This window comes from Topomyia yanbarensis, chromosome 3, assembly GCF_030247195.1.
Source record: "Topomyia yanbarensis strain Yona2022 chromosome 3, ASM3024719v1, whole genome shotgun sequence".
In the NCBI taxonomy this organism is placed as follows: domain Eukaryota; kingdom Metazoa; phylum Arthropoda; class Insecta; order Diptera; family Culicidae; genus Topomyia; species Topomyia yanbarensis.
Window position 1 is genome coordinate 266,232,432 of NC_080672.1, and position 18,609 is coordinate 266,251,040.

At 36.4% G+C, this 18,609-nt stretch overlaps 2 protein-coding genes across 2 annotated transcripts; both read left to right on the plus strand.

Moving 5' to 3' along the window:
- Nucleotides 1-110: 110 nt before the first annotated feature.
- On the plus strand, nt 111-913 carry LOC131694015 (mucin-5AC-like). The gene is made up of 2 exons (XM_058982354.1): nt 111-226; nt 306-913. Exons 1-2 carry the CDS (start codon nt 215-217, stop codon nt 819-821), a joined length of 528 nt encoding a protein of 175 aa, XP_058838337.1. The 5' UTR covers nt 111-214; the 3' UTR covers nt 822-913.
- A 16,661-nt stretch (nt 914-17,574) lies between these two features.
- LOC131694011 (probable serine/threonine-protein kinase nek3) lies at nt 17,575-18,609 on the plus strand. Its single transcript, XM_058982351.1, has 2 exons — nt 17,575-17,680; nt 17,743-18,609. Exons 1-2 carry the CDS (start codon nt 17,669-17,671, stop codon nt 18,535-18,537), a joined length of 807 nt encoding a protein of 268 aa, XP_058838334.1. The 5' UTR covers nt 17,575-17,668; the 3' UTR covers nt 18,538-18,609.

Here is an 18,609-nt window from a genome sequence, read left to right on the forward strand (position 1 = left end):
CAGCATAGAATATGAGGACGTATTTTATTAAATATTCCATTTTCCAAAATCCCTTATCGAATGGCGGCTAAATTACTCAACGATGGCATCCTAATTGCCAGTTGTTTGTTCTCTGCAAACTGGTTGTTGTCTATTTTCTCTCTATATATACGGCGAGCAAGCTTTTTCCAAACATTGTCATTCGATAGCTACCGGGGCTTACATTGTATTAAAAATGAAGTGTTTTGTAAGAGCCATCATTTTCTTTTACGATATTTTGGAGACTTAAATTGCATGCCTAATAATATATGTTTTATTCTAAATAGATCTGTTTACTTGCTGTGGTGTCGTGCGCGCTAGCCGTACCAGTTGATCAACAGACATCTACGTTGACTAGTACGCCGACGATCAGCAACTTTGGAGCTAAACTTCAACCAACAGCCAGCGATAATAATAGACCATCGATTACTCCACAACATCCAGCACAGTGGACATCTGCGTCAAGTAACAATGGCCAACAGACCAATACCCGTACCACTGATATCAAAACCAACAGTCAAACTGCCAGTAAAATCGCTCAAAAACGAGATACCCAGAGTGTCCCTGTTCAGCCAGCATCCGCAATAAACCCTGCATCTGTTACAGCTGTAAAGAGCAACACCCCCACCAGTGCGCCTGTCCCAGCTAAGCAGATAACCAAAGTACGGCGAACTGCCCAAAAACCAGCAACAACCTCAACTGTTCTACAAAACAATAGTGATAATAAAAATCAAGCCATCCCAATTTCCAGCAATCAACCCGCTAAGGTTGTACCAGCCGTCCAGCCAGTTAAAAACAACTAAACAAATATTCGAAATAATCAATCAATCGAAATTTGAAGTAGAAAAAGAGTTCTTGCTGCATCCTTAATAAAGTAAAAAGAATTCGCCAACTATCTCACAGATTTTCATTTTTCGTAATTGTTCTCAGGCTTACATGATCTCTACATCGTTCATCCCAATACTTTTCCCTTTTCACTGTCTACTGAGGATAGCTAGGTAACAAACGAACCCCAAGCAATAAAAACAATAGCAACACCAACCATTCAATTCCCACGGGCTCGAAAAAAAAATTTAGGAAAATATAAATATTATGTCAAACAAGGGTGGAAAATTCAAAAACAGTAATTGTAGCGCGATCACATTTCAGAACACTATCGAAGTTCAACACTCGAATTTTATTCTGGTATATTGAATCTGCCCTTCAATGGGCTCATTGTAATCTAGAGTAGCGGTTCTCAACCTTGTTTGAACCACTGACCCCTTCGAACTTACCCTGGCTGATCGCGAACCCCTTCAAAATCACCCCTGGTGATCGCGGACCTCTTCGAAATCACCGCGGGTGGATGCGGACCTCCACGGTTTTAACATTGATTTTATATGCTGTCACTATTTCAGTCTGTCACAGAAAAAACTTTAAATTTCACTATCTTTCCGGAAGATTGTTATTCGCGGACCCCCGGTAAGAACTTCAGGGTCTCTGTTCATCTAAAGCGTTAAACACATGTCTATTCATTTCAGATTTACTGTTGGGCAAGATAAATTGCCCAAATTTTCTTTAGCATCACGATCTATAATACAAACTCGCACTGTCCTGCGTACAGCGCACAGTGGGACCAATCCAAAAAAGGTGGGACAAAACCTATTTGAGGCCTTAGATGTCATTTTAGAGCCAGAATTTCTTCGTAGGATATGTTCACAATATTATTCTGCAACTTTTTAAATAGAATATTTTGTTGTTGGACTGAAGTAGAGTACCCGAGCAAAAAAAAAAAATTCAAAGAAATTTTTTAGAGGGTCGATGTCTTCGACAAAGTTGTAGAATATTATGTTTTGAATAACTTCTTCTAAGATACCACAGACATCAGACCTCAAATTTGAGGCAAAATAGTTGTTTTTTGAAAATATGATCAAAAAATCAGTTTTTGATATTTCCATGCTAAAAACCTTAATTGAATAATTTAATATGTTCTACAAACTTGCAGGTAACACTAAAATACAACTTTTTGTTGAAGGAACTAATAACCTAAAATCAATATTTTGGCTTCTAAAACTATTTTTCACATAAATTTACTCTATTTTCATCAAAGATTTCTGTTTTTAGGTGCACTTTTGTGCAACCAAACTTTGGCTATTGCAATACTCTATTATTCGTAGAATAAAACTAATCTAATACTACATAGAAACAGGATATAGTTGGACGCATTGTTTGGGTGACCATTCATGTACGACGGTTTATAACATAAAATGTGTCTATATTATTTCGAATTTATATACAATATTAGCTATTAATAAAATCTTACATTTTGTACGCACTTACAAGTATATAGAACATATTTAGTTGATCAATTACGGTTACAATATGAAAAATTGAAAAAATAATATAAATTTTGAATTTGAACTGCCAAAGTCTAGTAGGTCGGATTGGCGGATGGTATTATTCGGACCCGCGGGGAATCCTTCAAAAGTCATCGGACCTGGAGTCGCTCACGCTTCAGTTTCCGTAGTGGTAAGGGCGACGGCGGTTACATAGTGGCCCTCTGGAGGGACCGGTTCCACAAGGCAGGGGGAAAATTCGAAAAACGAGAAATAAAAGAGAGGGACTAAATTGGGATATTTATCGTTTTTATGAAAGTATAAATAAGGGACATATAGGGGAGATCGTATAACCCTTACTTGATAAACTGCGGAGACAATTTCCTCATTCAGTACTCATATTCGGACGACATCTCTATGTTCATCGAAACATTTTTGCTGTCTTTACAGCTGTTTATGGCGCAAAACTCAACACGCAGAAAACTAATGCCTTGAATATCGGCTTTTTGAATACAACATCACAAACAGGATGGTTGCAAATACAATCTTTGGTAAAAATTCTCGGGATACATTTTGCTGAAAACTTCTCAAGCACTGTTGAACAAAATTGGCTTGCGGTTCTTCGGTTCTAAAATATTTTGTTGAACACGTTCATAAGGTCAAAAATTTGATACACAACATCAGTCATCCCTTTACCGAATAAATATGCTGGAAAATTTATATCGCGGATCGGTTCCTTTTTGTGGTATGGGAAGAATTGGACCAGAACTTCCAAAACGTTCGAAATTGAATATTATACAACTTTGCTGAAGTCCTCAACCATCTAAAAAAATAGAAATGATTCAATTATATTGTGAATATTTTTCGACACACTTAGATTCTATCATATCTAAGGCATCAAATAGATATTAAATCTACTTTTATGAATTTGTAGAACTAATCTTATTGGTTAAACTAAAGTAGAAATCCCGAACTAAATAAATCAAATTTTGTTTAAGTGGTTGAGGTCTTCAGCAAAGTTGTCAAATATTGTATTTGGAACAATTCTGTTGAAAATACCATTTATTTATTTTTTGAGCCGAAATCGTTGTTCTTTGGCAGTTCAAATTCAAAATTTATATTATTTTTTCAATTTTTCATATTGTAACCGTAATTGATCAACTAAATATGTTCTATATACTTGTAAGTGCGTACAAAATGTAAGATTTTGTTAATAGCTAATAATGTATATAAATTAAAAATAATATAGACACATTTTATGTTATAAACCGTCGTACATGAATGGTCACCCAAACAATGCGTCCAACTATATCCTGTTTCTATGTAGTATTAGATTAGTTTTATTCTACGAATAATAGAGTATCGGAATAGCCAAAATTTGGCTGCACAAAAGTGCACCTTAAAACAGAAATCTTTGATGAAAATACAGTAAATTTATATGAAAAATAGTTTTAGAAGCCAAAATATTGATTTTAGGTTATTATTTCCTTCAACAAAAAGTTGTATTTTACCTGCAAGTTTGTAGAACATATTAAATTATTCAATTAAGGTTTTTAGCATGGAAATATCGAAAAACTGATTTTTTGATCATATTTTCAAAAAACAACTATTTTGCCTCAAATTTGAGGTCTGATGTCTGTGGTATCTTAGAAGAAGTTATTCAAAACATAATATTATACAACTTTGTCGAAGATATCGACCCTCTAAAAAATTTTTTTGAATTTTTTTTTTTGCTCGGGTACTCTACTTCAGTCTAACAACAAAATATTCTATTTAAAAAGTTGCAGAATAATATTGTGAACATATCATACGAAGAAATGCTGGTTCTAAAATGACATCTAAGGTCTCAAGTAGGTTTTGTCCCATCTTTTTTAGATTGGTCCCACTGTGCAGCGTTCGGCAATTGGGTCATTAAGCTATATACAGCTTTCCATTCCATTCGATAAATTTTAGGTCCAATATACATAATACAACATCATTTTAAAAAAACTTGGTAATTATTAGTAAAAACGATTTTTTTGTTTTTTAAAATAAATCTTATATAAGCTTGGCAACCATACATAGGAAAACTGCGGTTGTTTACATCTGGCCTATCAAGACAGCACCCAAAATGAAAAAAAACTATATTCATTGTATGGCGTTTATGTCAAATAAAAATAACCCTGCGGGAAAACCGGGAAAACATGTGTTCATTTTTTCTGACAAGGCATCAGTTGTCGTGAAATTCGAAATGTCAAATCTTTCTGATAGTGTCAAATCCAGACTGTCAACATTTTTCTTTATTTTAAATTTAAATTTTATTTTCACGTTTCCTGAGTTGGAAAAATACATTGTTGCAATCACGAAATCAGCTTTATCGATGTAGGGTGATGAGCCTATTTTCGCCATACTAAACAAGGTGCCTCACTAATTCGGTAATTTCTTGCCTTATAATCAATGGAATGCGTAAAAATCGACATCAACCGCTTTGCTTCGTTGTTAAGAACCAATATAATAAAACAAATGCGTTGAAAACAGTAAAATTCTCGTGTTTGAGCTCAATGAAAACTCGAATCGAGTGCCCCTATTGTTGCGCTACCATTTGACTCAATGCGTTGAACAAAGATGGCAGGCACTGCTCTAACCAACGGCTTCAAATGGGTAGGGTGATAATAGAAACATGGTGCAAATAGGCTCATCACCCTATGTAATAAAAAAAGAGTTTTTTTTTTCTCATTTAATGACCCAATTGAAGTGATCCATTAAAATTAACAAAAAAGTATCGCAATACAAAATTACGCAACACATATTTGAAGTAAATTATTTGTAACGTTTTCATATAATAATATTTAATAATACACAATTTTCTAGAAGAATAAGACCACAGATAACATCAGACATTTCGTCTAGAACAAAATTTCTTCAAAAACCTGTGTAAACTTTTAAATTGATAACCGTGCGAAATCAGTGTTTCACTATTGCCATCTACGCAACTGTTTGCTACACGTGTTTGACAGCTACACTCCAGCTTCAATGCATTGATCACTGCGCCTACAAACGTTTGCCAAACGTGTTTCAAACGTCTCATTTATTCGAAATTTCAGTAGCGGGTCTTTACACACGAATCGAGCCTAAACGTCTGTTATCTGTGGTACAACTTTCCCATAAGCTGCTATTGAATTTCATTCAATTCCGACCTCCGGTTCCGGAATTACGAGATGAAGAGTACGATCACACATGAAATTTCCATAAAAATTGGTATCAACATTTTATCTAAAAGATGCAAAAACTCATAAAATGTGTCCTAAATTACTTGAATTTATAGTTTCAGCTCACTAGATCCCAATTAAATCCACGTTGACCACTTTGGACACATTCGGCAGAGCTGGAAGCTTCGGGAAAGTGGCTAAGTTCTTAAAGTGAATTCACATCTGCTTCTTAGAAATGTCTGACTCTATTTTCTCAAAGTAATACTTACATGAAGGCTACAGCATCCCTATTGACTGCTATTAAATTTCATTGGAATCTGAGTTCAGGTTCCCGTGTTACGGGTTAAAGTATGCGGTCACATGTGAAATTCCCTTACAAACCGATACAATCATTATATCTAAATGATGCAAAACTAATTGAAATAGGTTCTAAATTGCTTGAAATTTAGTGAAATAAAGATCACTAATTGCAAATCAAAGTCTCCTTGACTACATTGAGAACTGGTGAAGATCCCAGAAATTCGAGGAAATGGCCAAGTTTCAAAATTAGACTCACGCCTATTTCTCATATATTGCTGGCTCGATTCTCATAATCTTAGTACATAAATGAAGGATACAGTATTCACATTGATTGCTATCGAATATCGTTTGAACAAAGTATTCGTTCCGGAGTTGAGTAGAAGAACGAAAATTTCCCATATAGAACATTTTGCCTTTCTCATATAGAAAGGTTATGCAATCACACTGAAAATCGAAAGGTAACCAGAGGCCCGAAGGGCCGAAACTCATACCGTTCGACTGAATTCGCTGAGTTCGGCAAATGTGTGTGCTTACGAGTGTGCATGTGTGTATGTATTACCAACAGTATGAACAATTCCTGTGTTGAGAACATCGATACGAATACATTTCGATGCTCGGCTTATTTTGTTTATTTCTGTTTTCGTGCGATTTAAATGTATCGTATCGTTTAGGGTGTGTGTGTGGAACCCACGTGATGTATTTGGTTATGCGTCATAATCACTTTACTCGCTCCACACTCGGTAACACGGGGCAATTTTTATGATTTCAGATTGACTCATTTGCCTTTCCCGTATAGAAAGGTTATGCAATCGCTCCAAACATCGACTTTTTAACCGAGTCCCGGAGAGTCGACTCAGTTCGAAAAGATTGGAAAATCTTTGTGTGTATGTGCCTATGTAGCAAATAATATTGCTTCTGTTTCTGAGAGATAGCTGGACCGATTTGCACAAACTAACACTTGAATGAAAGGTACAACCTTCCCATCGGCTGCTATCGATTTCGGTTCGATTGGGATTGCGGTGCCGGAGTTACGGCTTGAAAAGTGCGGCTACACAGTAATTTTTCATTTAAGCTAGTACCACTATCACCATTATCAAAATGATGCAAAATTAATTAAAATTGGTGCAAATTAAAGATTGTATTTTTTGTTTCAAGTGTTTCACTGTCGACGCGTAGCTCATCGAGTACGTGGCTGGCGAGCCATTGTGTTTACGCGCAAAGTGTTTTTAGAATGTAATAGACATTTCCACAATTAGGGGAACTGTGGGTAAGACGGACAGGTGGGGTAAGAACGGCAACACGGTTATTTTAGGGATGTAACATTAAAAATTCAAATGTATTGTGTGTGTACCCTATCATTATGAGTAACCTTGAATTATGAAACACTTAGTAGGCATTTAATACTGCTAAACATGTACAATTTAAGCAAATATTGATAATCAGTAGTGCAGTTTCGTGCGGATGTAATTTTCAAGTTTCCTATTTTAAGGTTTATCGACGAAAAAATCAATTCTTTCGCTGATTTTTTCCTTTATTTCGATAAAGTAACTCTTAAGTGACATGGAAAATAACTGGTATATTTATTTATGCGTGAATGAGTACAAACGTTTAAAAAATATGTGTACTGGTGGGGCAAGATGGACAGTCTTGATTGATTCTATTGATTCGTCCTTATATGAATGTCTCGCGTATAGAAACGAAATTCTAGTAATCAAACGTGGAGAACCATCCAGTTAACTGAAGTCTCACATGCAGTAGACTGCAGGATGTGCGTTAATGTGACTGAGACTAAGTACCGAATTCCTAGAACCTGGAAATGGTACACGATATTGTGCAGGTCCCATACTATGGATGTGTATAATCGAGAAACTGATGTTTCCAATTACGCATTTAATATATAACCTTTCAGTTTCGTATAAGTGATTCTGACTGATCATTTGAACTGATTATATAGCTCTCTTTATGACAACGGCATAAACCATATTAGAAAATACACCATTTGCTTCAACTCTAAATCGAACACCAAAACGTTATTTTTCACCTCTAGTTGAATGTATATAATTAAAAGAACTACAATCCATTCCAAACCTTCGCTAGAAACAGTAATTTTTAATATGTTGTATTGTGATCATCCTTTCTGCAACATGTCCGTCTTACCCCCACCATATATCCGTTTCACCCGCAGTCTGGAAAAGGTGAAGATATTTCTTCGTTTTTCAGTTCTTTAAAAACTGATACTTATTGATTTTTGTAACACAATCCCTCTGGGCACTCGAAAGCCAACATATGGAGCTACAACATAGAGTATTACATGTTGTCTCTTACTATGTTATTTTTAAATCTATCCTTAATATGTCTTACCCCCAGTTCCCCTATATTGATCATAACCAGCCATGGAGTTATAGTTTGGAGAAATGGGAAAGGCACAATTGCAACACTAGGTGGATAAAATAGGTTTTTAAATTCTAAGCTGATACCTGTCATTTAGGCTAGAAGAGCAAGTCAAAATTTTCAATGAGGCCGTCAATTTCAAAAACCGCAGCGGTCACTTCAAAGCATCGGCTGAAGGTGATCGTCTTCTCCGCGAAGAGCAACGTGATTGTAATCAAGGACGACGAGACGTTTTTAACGCTTGACGGCAATGTCTGGCAGGGGACCGGCTATTTCACGTTCCTCAAGAAGGAGGAGAGTAGCTACGTAAGTACATCTCCCATACGAAGTTCGTAAATAAAATCTGCTTGTGGTTGACAATCAGTGAGGGGATGTAAAAACCGACCTTCTTTTCATAATTCATCCTTCTAGCTCAGTACACACATGTCAATGGAAAGCGCTATCAAGCATACTCAAAACCGAATATGTTCTGTTTAATTTTGTGAACAAATGATCAACCCAAAAAACGAATTACACGCTTATGTATCCATTCATAGAACTTACATTTATGTTCGAACAATTAAAACAAAGATTTGTCAAAAATTGGAATGAAAATCCGCCTAAACTTTAACGCTGCCATACCAATACACTGAAGGCATAACTATGTCAGCCATTTCGAATTGTTCATCTGATCAGATGTAAAAACGGTTAACATCAGTGGTAAGCCTGGAGGCATGATTTGAATAATTCGTTTGAGTTTAAACAACTCTAACACTCAATATGTGCGTCTGTTCTCTGTGGTTGAAGTCTATGTTGAGCTTTGATGTATCCCGTGCTAACATTTATGTTCACTATTTGGCGAATTATTTTCAATGTACATAATTAATAACTTGTTAAATGTAAAAAAAAATTGTTTCAATACTCTCGTTTTACCCTACCGTATATTAAAGATAATGAGCAAACCTTTGATGTATATCGAATTCATCATTCTTGTTAGCGTTTGCCGGCGTGCAAACAACTTTAGAACAGTGAGTCATGATATGACACCATTTTCAACCGGTTTTCCAAAAGATCCCCACACTTTTGCTGCGTGTTTTGAAAATTGTACACTTTTTATTTACTGATTATATTGTCAAACAGTTCTATAGAAAGATATACCGTAACGATAAACGACACAAAATTTCGTCTGTAAATATTTGTTTGCAAAATTTCCAATACGTTCAATTAGCACCTATCATCACGCGAAGGTCTGCTCTGCTATGACATTCATATCGAGTGATTATTACGAATGTGTCGTCCTTGGACGTAGGTTGCACCAGTAGGGGAGACTGAGGAGACTTGATCCCCTTTTTTATTTTTCAATCCTACTCCGTGGAATGATACAAAAACTATGTATTTTTTGTACTTTTATATTGTTTCTAGGGTTGACTGATAGTCATAAAAAAATTACATGGAAATATTATACTGGACATGAGCTATGAGCATTTTTGGAAAACAACAAAAAACTGGAAAATTCTTTGATTAGTGGAGACTCGATCCCTAATTTGGGGACACTTGATTATTTTTTGAAAACGTGTTTAAAAGAGCATGTAGGGTAATAAGCCTATTTTTACCCTTTTTCTATTATCATCCTACCCATCTGAAGCCTTTGGTTAGAGCAGCGTCTGCCATCTTTGCTCAACGCATTGGCTCAAATGGTGTTGCGATAATTGGGGTACTCGATTAAAGTTTTTGCTGCGCTCAAACAGAAGATTTTCACCATTCTCAAGACAATTTTGTTATTATATTGGCTCTTAATAAGAGGCGAATGACCTTAAGGCTAAAACCTCTATAATCGAAATAAAAAATGGTTCCTAATAACAAAGCAAAGAAGCTGAAATAATAAAATTAATAATGAAATAATATGGTACCCTCCCTAATAGGACAAAAATAGGTACCTAACCCCATTCAATGTTATAAATGTACCATGATTAAATTGTTGTGATTAAATATTACTATTTTTGTTACTACATATTACGCATATCTCACAAATTTTTTTTTTACGAATTCCCCAAATCTCTGTGCAATTATTTGAAAGCTGTCGTTATTATGGTTGAGGAACGTCAAATGTGGGATGCATGGTTGCTACGTATACTGTAGTAAACAATTACAGTTAAGTTTCTGTACGATGAAGCGTTCATTTTTGACAGTATTTTTTGTTATTTTATGGCAACAATGACTTCAATTGTTCTGGTGTAAATTTGGTTATTTTCAGTGGTGTGTATGAAGCATGGCGAAGGGGATCAAATCTCCACAAATTTGAAGGGATCAAGTGAACCCCTAGCATCTATTTCAGCAAACTTTAGTACAAATATAGTTAAACAAAAAAATCAGCTCAATCATAACGTATTCATATAATTGACATTCTCCTGTAATTCTGTATGCAAAAGTGTAGTATGTAGTGGGTGACTTTATCAATTGTATAAAAGTTTGAAAATTTAGAAAATAAATCTTCTTCAGTTCTTCTGAGATTTTTTTCTTTGAATCGGTAAAAATTCGGTAACACATGTCCAATTTATTTTTTTGTGTTAAAAAAACTTATGTTTAGATAAAACTCCGCAACTTTCTAGTATATTCGATTAATGTATTCTGATCCGCCTTTGAGTTACAATGATGGGATCAAGTCTCCCCGGGGATCAAGTCTCCTCAGTCTCCCCTAAGTGTAGCCCTAATAGTAGGTACGTAACATCTAAATGTGGGCAATCGGATTGGCAATATATTATAGCTCGTGTGGCTTACAAGAACAGTTTAAGTGTTTAACACAGAAAATCAATTATTGTATTTTACGCGTATGATTATCAAATGAATCTTTGTAATAATAAAAGTAATTGTTCGTCTTGATCATACAAAACCACACAAACTGCAGCTGGATACGAGTGGCCCTGACATCTGAGTCAAAATTTCTCAAGCGAGCCACCCAAATTGGGTGATTTCGCAATTTCGATTGAAGATTCAATTTTTGGTTCCAGATGGGTTTAGTGAAACAAAATTTAACCATAATATTGACATTTCCATATCAACATTTGAATAGGGCTAATAAGATTTGTAAACAAACTTTTGTTTTGCTGATTTCTCTTAATTTGTTATCATTTCAACACAGAAAACATTTGAAATTGATTCTACCAAGGGCAAAGATGTTGATTCATGTGTATTTTTCATAAAACTCAACTCTGTAGCGGAAAAATGAGCGAAATAAGTTTGTTTACAAAAGTCTCATTAGCCCTTTTGAAGAATTACTATTGATTTAAAGTTTTTAATCCGTTTATTTTGAAAAAAAAATACTACGGTGACTTAATTAGTCGATTTTACCGAACTAACCATCAATGAAGCTGTCGTGAGCCGCAGATTTTTTTCCAATCCGAAAAGTTACTATTTTGTATAAATAAGTGGTATTTGAATGTTTCGTGCTCCACTCGTCAGTAACTGACACCAACTTACTGTCAGTTAGACGATATATCCAAACTAACACCAAATTGGCGTCAGTTAGACATTAAATCCATTAGACACGTACAAATATAAAATATTGACGATTTTTTATTTTACCGCATCCAGTTTGAAACTGTCTGGACCCCAAAACAGAGCCACACGCTAACTTCCGCTGCTATCAGCAACAACGTAAAAAACCTTAAAATCCGTGCTCTTCAAGGATACGCTATCGTCAGAAGCATTTTTAACCGCTTTCGGCCAAATTAGAGGCCCAAAATATAACGGCTCAATTTTTTTTTGTTTAGTGTATGCGCTTAATATTATTTATATATTCAAAATACAGTTCAAAACCTGTATATACCAGTTTTAATGTTCGAAACAAAACTGACCGAAATAATAAATCAAACCGCTCCGTTGGGGATTAGATTGTAACCGTTCTAATTTCTTTTTAAAACTTCTACATAAAAGACTACGCTGTTGAATATCCTAAGGAATTTAATGCTAATGATTGCAAACCTGCGATGAAAATAAATCAGTTATTTCTTATGGTCAGATAACATTATTTTGGATTTACTGTCAAAAATCGCTATAAATTAGTTTCGCAACTTTTTGAAAATGAATCAAAACTGAAGCTGCACTAACATAACTCAATATCCTCGCCCATTAACATTTCCAACTAACCCTCGCCTTTTAGTAGACGAAAATCCAATAGAATCCACCTGTGCTTCAGAAATACCTACAGAAGCATGTTTTCAGTTGCCTTAGTGAGACAAAGAACACATTATGTGTATTCTGGTTGCAGTTGAAAACTGGAAAATCCAACAAGCGACAATCGTATGTTCTCTGGTTCTAAACAATGGAATCACGTCGGAAGTAGTGCGCTCGTACAATGATGCGCTATCCAGCGCACTACTTCCGAAATCATGGATTAGCACTAAGCAGGAGAAAAACCGATTGTCGCTGGATGGATTTTCCAGTTTTCAACTGCAACCAGAATATCCGAAATATGAAACGTGTGTGCCATTAGGCTGATTTCAGAGCATTTTTCCGGAAGACTGTACATGCAGATAGGTTTCCTGAACAGACGATTTATTGAAGAATTTAACCCGCTCTTATCATACAAAAATCCGTAGAATTAATTTGAATATTTTTTTCTCCATCAACAGTTAATTTATTTCCGACGACTGAAAATTTGTAAGAAAACTCCACAAAACCAGATTTCCAAAAGATTCGTTCGACGCTCGTTCTCGTTGGACTGTCGCTCATTTCGTGTAAATTACAATCGCAAATCAAGAACAGTAAATTCTTGAAATCAGTTGACGCTTGGTGTTTGAAGACAATGGACAGAGCATCCAGGCCCGATGAGTGGAGGAGGCAGCCAGGGCAATTGCCCTGGGGCCCGGATCGTATTTGGGGGCCTGCGATCTTACCCGAAAGATTGGCGAACAGGTCCGGTATTCATAAAAGATCAAAAAATAGCAATGGTAATTTCGCCTTAATAAATTGTTATATGATTAAAGCGTATAAAAAGGAAAACTTTTTTTTGATAGTTGACATTTGTTGTTCTTAAGGGAGTTGTCTACTTTGTGTACCAGTTTAAAAAAACGAGTTTTATTGCTTGAATCGACGGAATAAACTACAAAATATTGAGAAGCAAATTTGAAGTATTTTCGAAGAAAACAATAGAGCGTCAAGCAGAAAAGCGAGCGCACGGACAAACGCATCCGTCGTCTTCTACGTTCGCTTTTTTGCTGGTGGTGCCGGTTGTTGGCTTGGAGACACTGGGCGTGATTGTTGTTGAGTGAATATTTGTTTCTGTCAGATCCGTAGATATTGGTTTTGTAGCCGTTTGTGGTTTGGCATAAGATAACAATGTGCTGTTTACGGTTATAGTAGGTGTGCCTTTCTTAGCTGCTTTTGCACAAAGTTTTCCGTGGTGCAGTGTCTTTGTGTAGAATTCGCGCATAGCAATCTACCATGGTTGCATAACCAGTATTGTCTGATGAAACGTCCCATTTTTGGTTGATCCGCATAAAATGGTTACGTATGAAAAAGTTGGTTTGTACGGAAGTATTCTCGCCACAAGAACAAAGTTAGGGATACCCGGGAAAATGCCAAGTTACAGCTCATATGGGAGCCACTTCACTATCTTGACATAAATTTGGTAATCACGATGTCAGAGGCATGTGGATATAATTCGTGTAAGCACATCTCTCTGAAGCCCTTGCCTATGTATACGGGGATGATGTTGTTAACGTGGCAGCTTTCGTTGATGTGCTGCACGTTGTTCCGCGAATGTTTCTTAATGTTTGATATGATGCATTTACAGGGCGTTTGCTTCTCCTGGTTTGAGCACAATCTGCACATTTATTAATTATTTCACTTCCCGAGTAGCTTTAGCGGAACGATTTTTAGTTTCTACTCTGGGCGAGATGAGAAGGTAGACTGACCTTAATTAACAGGTGATTAAAATGGATAACCTTTTAGTATTTTTGTATTTTTATAGCGTGTTAAGTTCAGTTCATCCAACAGCAGCAGTACCCACTATACTCGCAGTTGTTTAATTTGCGTTTTCTTATGTCTTTCTGTATCTATATCGTTGTCGGGTCATACATATTCTCACAGCATATCAAAACCGGCTCCTACGTTATCCAAATCACATTGTTTATTTTTTAAACCTGCATAAAATCTACAATTAGTAACGGTTTTCTTGGATTCTTACATAAATTGAAAATATTTTTGATGTAATAATTTTAAACGAGAATTTCGAACTGCATCGGCTACCTTTTTATTTTTCTTACAAAAAAAGCTAAAAACTGCTCCATTGCTACTAGCAACTAAATCAGTTCGTGTATCGCTTTGTCTGTACAGTAGAAGCAAAATGTCGTGTTCCAAACCACTATGGCCAATGTTTACACCCTACAATTTCACCATGTTAGACATAGCGTACTGATGTTCCAGACCATCAATCAAGTAGAAGTGTTTGTTTCGCGAAACGAAATATATCCGCTCACTGTTAAAATAAAAATTCCAAATTCCTCCGGGGGTTTGAAGTATTATTCCTGCTATTGTAACACCTGAAGATCGTTCAGAGGCGCAGAATGCTCAGCTTTAATTATTTTGTGTCGTTACCCAAATAACCATAAGCACTAAATTAAAATTCTAGATAAGCTATAAGTTAGCATTTCCATTGCTAGCTGGACGTGTACAAGTATTTTTAATGCTTCAATGCACCTAAAATGTAAAGCATTAAATCTAGCACTATATCGACATACAGAACATAGACATCGTGCTAAAAAGCTTTTGAAGATAAATGCTATAAAGCTTTTATAGAAAACTCTAAGTGCTAATATAGAATCTTCTTATAGTGCTTTGAGACACCGAACAATATCAAATATACGTATGCGTTCCAGAAGTCACCTAAACTAAAGGATTTCGACTGCGGATCGAATCCCATTTCTATAGGCACTAATTCGTCAATTTAAACAGTCGGTTTGTCAAACAAAAGAAGAGAGGAAGGGTGGCGAACGTGCCATTTGAGCTAGACGCTACAGTCGTGATTCGCTGGTTGGACATTTTTTAACTGGACCGCTTTTTAGATGGACCTCCGCTAGTTGGACCATTGTCCAACTAAAAAGCATCTGAATGTCAAAATCTTATGTCAAACATACTTTGACAATCAATCTGACAATTATTAAAGATGTGAATAGATGCAATTACACTACTAACATCTCCTTTAGATGTGGTCACCTATCTTTATTCGATATATGATAGATACTACCGATTTTCATAGCAAATTGCAAAAGAATGAGTACAGAAACAGATCTAATGATATGCACCGTAATCAACAATCCACTAACCAGATCACCGTTCCTAAAAATGGTCTTGATATAGAGTATCCTGGTTAGATGCTCTCAGGGCCGTCGAGAGCCGCGTCGAGCCCCAAGGCTTGTATTACTGCCGGGCCCTTTTGATCCCAAGCCCTCTAGTTCAGTATGAGTTAGTTCCTCTTCAGCCATGGGAAACTCATGAGTCCGAGGTTTCTATTAGTCTCCGGTTGACTCATATTGCCACAGCCACAGATAGCGTGCCAGACAGGTGAATTTCGACAGCTTTTTATTCCGTGGTATCCAAATCGGGTAAAATTGCCATAGCTACGAGTTGTTCAATTTGCGGGTACTCAGGAAGCAGTACAGTCGTGATGCGCTGGTTGGGCCACACCTCTGTCCAACTAACGAATTTGATTCGCTAGTTGGACCGACTGACAAATGTCAAAAACTCTCCAAAGGCGATGTTGGCAGTGTAAATGCATCTGTTCACATCTCTAAATATTGTCAGATTGATTGTCAAAGTAAATTTGACACGAGATTTTGACGTTCAGATGCTTTTTAGTTGGACAATAGTCCAACTAGCGGAGGTCCAACTAAAAAGCGGTCCAGTTAAAAAGTGTCCAACCAGCGAATCACGACTGTATATATGTAGCTTAAATAGAGGCGTCGAAATAGGAATTTCACAGGTCACCAACATTGGTTCGTTGATTTTCTAGTTTTATGTAAACGATTTAGGAAGACTTGAATTGACAAGGTACGCCTCATCTTTTTGCAGATTTTTTTTTATTCGACAATTGAAGAGAGATCAGAGTCATCTTTTTGCAGATGATACTGCTTTGTTTTATACAAACAGTGGTTGTTCGAGATGATGGACACAGGGTCACAAGGACATGATCAAAAGGAAATGTGAAGAATCTGTTGTCTTATGTTGTTAGAAATTGGGCGTTCTATTCTTCATGCGCGTGTTGTTGCAATGTTTTTAAGCAGCTGTAACTGTTTTAGGCAAGATTTGCTCACAAAAATCAGTAATCATAGTAACTGAGACTATCACCTTTCATTTGACTGCTTACAGATAGAAGTATTGCCCGTAGAACTGAAGTTATTGCTATTAGGGCCGATTTCTTCATCCTTGCTTAACGTTTAAATCAGGTTTACCAGTACGTTAAAACCTGGCTTAAGCGTTAAGCGAGGGTGAAGAAATCGGTCCTTAGTTTGAGAGGATTTCGCTAGTGCAGCGCTGCCAATGGCCATTTCCAGCGATGAAAAATATAAAGTTGATATATCTTCGTTATTAAATTAGGGGGTCTCCAATATAAACTTAATATAAACCTATATAAACTTGAAGTTCATGCACACCAAAAAGGTTTTTTTTATTATATTATCATTTTTCTAGAATATTATTATTAAAATTTAAATTCATTTTAAATTGTTAAAAAATCCGAATCTATTTAATACTACTTGTAGCAACTATTTGTAGCTTACAACTTAATTTTTGTGGCTGTTGCTTTCACGTGTTATTTTTGTCTGTTTTTTGTGAATACTTTTTTACGCTGAGAACTGAGGTGTCCACTAGCAAGAGGAGCATGAAAAAATATGTTGTGTCCTATACATTCTTTTTTGTAACCAGGTTGATGCTTTTCTCTACATTGCATGACTAAAATAACGATACATGTACCAACCGAGAAATTGGTTTACTCGAAACACGTGCTAGACACATACGAACAGGAAATTTTGGCAATAATATTCACGGATCACTAACAAATCACGCTCTTGCGGGAAGGTGCCTAGAACTTAAAAACTGTACTTAAATACAAAATGCCACATACAAACTCCTTTTGAGCCAATATTTTGTTTCGACATGACGATATCCTTGGCCGATCGTTCCAGATCGAGTGCAAGATAACGCAATGATAAAGTATTTATTTGGCGGCATATCATATGTTCATTTTGGCGGACTTCGAAGTACGCTATTGTCTAACCCCCCATCTACGCCGTAATTATTGTTGACAGCATCAGACAACTTGTGAATTAGTAAATTATACAAACGCGCGGATAAAAAAATCCCTACCATTGAGCAGCAAAGAAAATACAAAATGTGAGAATTTTGTCACATTATAAATATAATCGAAGTCGCGCGAGCTGTATTCATTTAGCACCAAACCTCGTGTTGCATCAGATCAAGATGCTTAAGTCAGTAAGTTGTCCAAAAAATCGCAAAATTTAAAAATGCTTATAAAATTTCCTTTACTGTGGCAGGCAATCCTAATTATTTTGGCAGTAGTTAGCATAAACTGCATTCCAATTGAAGTATCAACTGGCAAATCCGTACTCGATCGACCCTCTCCTATAAATCCGGAGGTTGTCAGTGATCCCAAACCAAAAGAAACCTCGGAAAGTCCTCTAGGGTGGCCGAGATCAACAATACTTCATGGAGAGAGTAACGTAGCACAAACACCTACCACGGGTACAAAACTCATTAGTGAATTAGGTCAATCCAAACCAATCACTTCACCAGAACCGAAGGCCAAACGCCAAACAGATCAATTGAGTACTGCATTCGTGAAACCAGCATTGAAACGAGACCAACAAACTACTTCAACAACAAACAGTCCTAAACGTCTAAGTACAACTACGACCGAGCCGGTTTCTCTCAAGACACCGATTGTTCACGCGTCTGGATCGAAGAGCAAGCGAAGCGCTGACGATACAACCCAAACAACTTCAACCACTCAACAAGCCAGCACGCGAGCACCAATCATTAGCAGTAGCAATGATGACAATGATAACAGTGGCCCACACTTCATACGACCAGTACCAGTGGAACAGATTCTGAAAAATATTCACGAGGGTGCTCGAACCCACCCACCGTCTCCAACTGTTTTGCATCACGACGAAAACAAAACTGAAGCGACAACCGTAACGGGCGAGACTACGGAAAACAATAACCATCACAACATATATCACAAAGCGTCAACCAAAAAGCAGGAATCTGCAGAAGATGAGAAGGAGGACGAGAACGACGACTCATCGGAGGAAAAGAAAATTCATTGAAGAAAGAATTGCTATTCAGATGTACCTAAGAAATGAAAAGTATATATTATAGTGATCTATTGTGATACAGAA